The sequence below is a fragment of the Octopus bimaculoides genome, chromosome 22 (assembly GCF_001194135.2).
Source record: "Octopus bimaculoides isolate UCB-OBI-ISO-001 chromosome 22, ASM119413v2, whole genome shotgun sequence".
Taxonomy (NCBI): Eukaryota; Metazoa; Mollusca; class Cephalopoda; order Octopoda; family Octopodidae; genus Octopus; species Octopus bimaculoides.
The window spans coordinates 3,596,638-3,599,502 of record NC_069002.1 but is presented as its reverse complement, the minus strand read 5'-3'; the positions used below and the strand labels follow the sequence as shown (position 1 = coordinate 3,599,502).

The 2,865-nt window shown below is 40.1% G+C and overlaps 1 protein-coding gene across 1 annotated transcript in view; it reads right to left on the bottom strand.

Moving 5' to 3' along the window:
* Positions 1 to 2,865, bottom strand: part of LOC106883714 (nonsense-mediated mRNA decay factor SMG7) — a 68,760-nt gene that overhangs the window by 11,015 nt on the left and 54,880 nt on the right. The window contains exons 18-19 of the mRNA XM_014934861.2: positions 1,644 to 1,721; positions 1 to 465 (exon numbers count right to left, since the gene is read on the bottom strand). Of these exons, the coding sequence (XP_014790347.1) occupies positions 1 to 465; positions 1,644 to 1,721 (543 nt within the window). The remainder of the gene's footprint in view (positions 466 to 1,643; positions 1,722 to 2,865) is intronic.

Below are 2,865 nucleotides of genomic sequence, written 5' to 3'. Positions count from 1 at the left end.
TGTTTGATGTGGCAGGAAAGGACCTCTTCTCGGAAACTGAGTCTGGTTGACGGAAGGGTAGGATTGCTGCGGAGCTTGCTGAGAATGCAGTTGCTGCTGCTGCTGCTGCTGCTGCTGCTGCTGCAGTTGCTGCTGTTGCTGTAGTCGAACGTTTGCCGAGGACAAAGCAATGTGGGAAGGAAATGATGGACTCGGGCCTCTATACTGAAGTGATGAAGAAAACTGGTTCGTGTTGACGCTGTTCGGGGTGGGAGATGGGGGCAGAAGATCCAGAGGTAGAGGGGAGGGAGCTGTCGGGTGTGGGGCAACATTGGCCTTGCTTACGGACTGCGGCGTGGGAGCTATGGAGACTGGGCGGTTGCCACCAGGTTTCATGAACTGGGGATCGGTAGTCGGAACACCAAGTAAGTAACGGTGAGGGTTTATGTTGCACCCTTTGCTCTGGTTATCCGTTGGAATTTTCATCTGAAATGGAAGAGAAAACCAAAGAGACACCATTAAATCACATCTTGTATAGCACCACGTTTAATAGGTAAGTTGCACGTTCTATCATGTACCAATATTATTATTATCTACTAATTCCCTTTCTGTCGTATATTGCCATATTTAACCATTAAACCAGATTGATCTAACATACTGAACCATGAAATCAAGTTCTGTTACATAACAGACAGTAAACCACATGCTGGACAGGTACGGATGTGTGATGTGCATGAAAGGGGACAGTTGTACGAAGAAGTGCTAAGTGAACCGAGTGGAAGGAGCTCACGAAAGAGAAAGAATTAGGGAGGACTGGTCTCATGAAGCAGGGGCCACGACAGGAGGGGGGAGATGCTGTGTGTATACAAGCATAGAAAACACGTGAAACTATAATGATACTGTGTTTTTGGGGTTTTTGTTTCTATTTTGTTGTTTCAATCAGTGGATTGTGGTCGTGGTGGGACACACTTCATCCTTTTATATTTTAGCTGATACTAACAACCCCAGAACTTATATTCAGACTGGTATATATTAGACCCTGTTTGTTAAACTTCTAAGTTACAGGACATAAAAAAATAACACAAATACAAACAACAGTTTTTAGACCCAAAACAAACACACACACACATGCACACACACGCACAGAATTTTTGCACATTTTCCTGTATATATATATATATATATATATATATATATATCTGGTGTCCTCCACAGCTGAAGTCTCAATGCCACTCTCCACTGCTGAAGAGGATTGGCTTACAAGAGCACTGTGTTGGTGCCACATAAAAAGCATCCAGCACACTCTGTAAAGTGGTTAGTATTATAAAGGGCATCTCGCCATAGAAACCAGGCCAAATCAGACTGGAACCTCGTGCAGCTCTCCTCCTTGCCAGCTCTGGTCAGACTGTCCAACCCATGCCAGCATGGAAAATGGACATTAAATGATGATGATTACATATATATAACCATGTCATTAGCAGAAAGTGGCTTTGTATCTGCACGATTCCATATGTGATCCGATTGCAAAATTGCAAGGCAGCTTGTCTTAGAACTTGTCTGTTAATTTAGGCTTCAAACGACCATTACCATTACATTGCACATGGGATTTGGTAGACATGCATGTGTGTGTGTATGTGTGTGTGTGTGTGTGTGAGGATATTTACCAATTGCTTATTAATGTTTTTGACTTCTTTGTCAGGTGAGTTTTTGTCAGTGATTTGGTTCTGTTTCTGGATAATTGCCTGAAGTAGAAGGAAATAAGAATATATTTACTGGAGGCATGGCAAAACCATTCATACGGCAGCAGTTCAGGAGTTCTTTGTTAGGGAGGAGGAGGAGGAGAAGGAGAAGGAAGATTTTATGTATGCATGCTCATGTGTGTGTGTGTTAGCTTATATGCATCATTGTGTATATATGTGTGCATAAGTGTAGCTGTGTGTGTATATGTATGTGTTTGGATCTATGTATGTTTATATATATGTGTGTGTTTGCCTGAATGTAGGTATGATTGTACATATATGTATTGTGTGAGTATGTGCATGCTTGCATGTGTGTATTTGCATGTAGGTGTGTGTGTGTGTGTGTGCATGCACACACAGTTATTTGGTAATGTAATTTGCTTCTGACACAGCATTGGAAACAGTGTTTTTTTTATTAAAGCCCTGGACTAACCAACGACTTAGGAGTGAAATTTTACAGAAAATGTGCAGAAGGCCATCGTACATATACATACATGTATGTGCATGAGAGAGAGAGAGAGAGAGAGAGAGGAGAGACAGTGAGAGGTAGAATATCCACATGCATTAGCAAAAATGGTGATGATTATTTGCATCTTCTGTGAATAATATATCCTGTAACTTAGCAGTTTCATTTGTTTCAATACATAAAGACTAATGGAATGAAAAATACTCCACTTGAAACTCAAGGCTTGCTGACAAAAATGGAATCCAGCTGTGGAACTGTGCTTCAATAAGACATATATGTATAGCAAATGAAGGACAGAAGATGGAATATATTATTAATCACGACAATTGTTTCGACACATCTAGCATTGATTCCTCGTGGGTGGGACACTCAACTGGTTCAGGAGCATCTGGTGGTGCAGATGTGTCTCGTCGGGTGATAAATAAATACAACTCGTTAAAACGATTGTTCCGGAATGTGACTTTCCGTTTTGTAGAGAGAAAAGTAGACAGACGGAGGAAATATCTTCATTGATATAGAAGATCAAAAATAAAATCACAGATGACAAAAAGAGAAACGAACAGGCAATCCAGCGAGAAAATATATATATATATATATATATATATATAATAATATTAGGGACAAAATCCAAAATTACAGGTAAAAAACTCAATTAAAATCAATTTATAAAAAATTAAAATT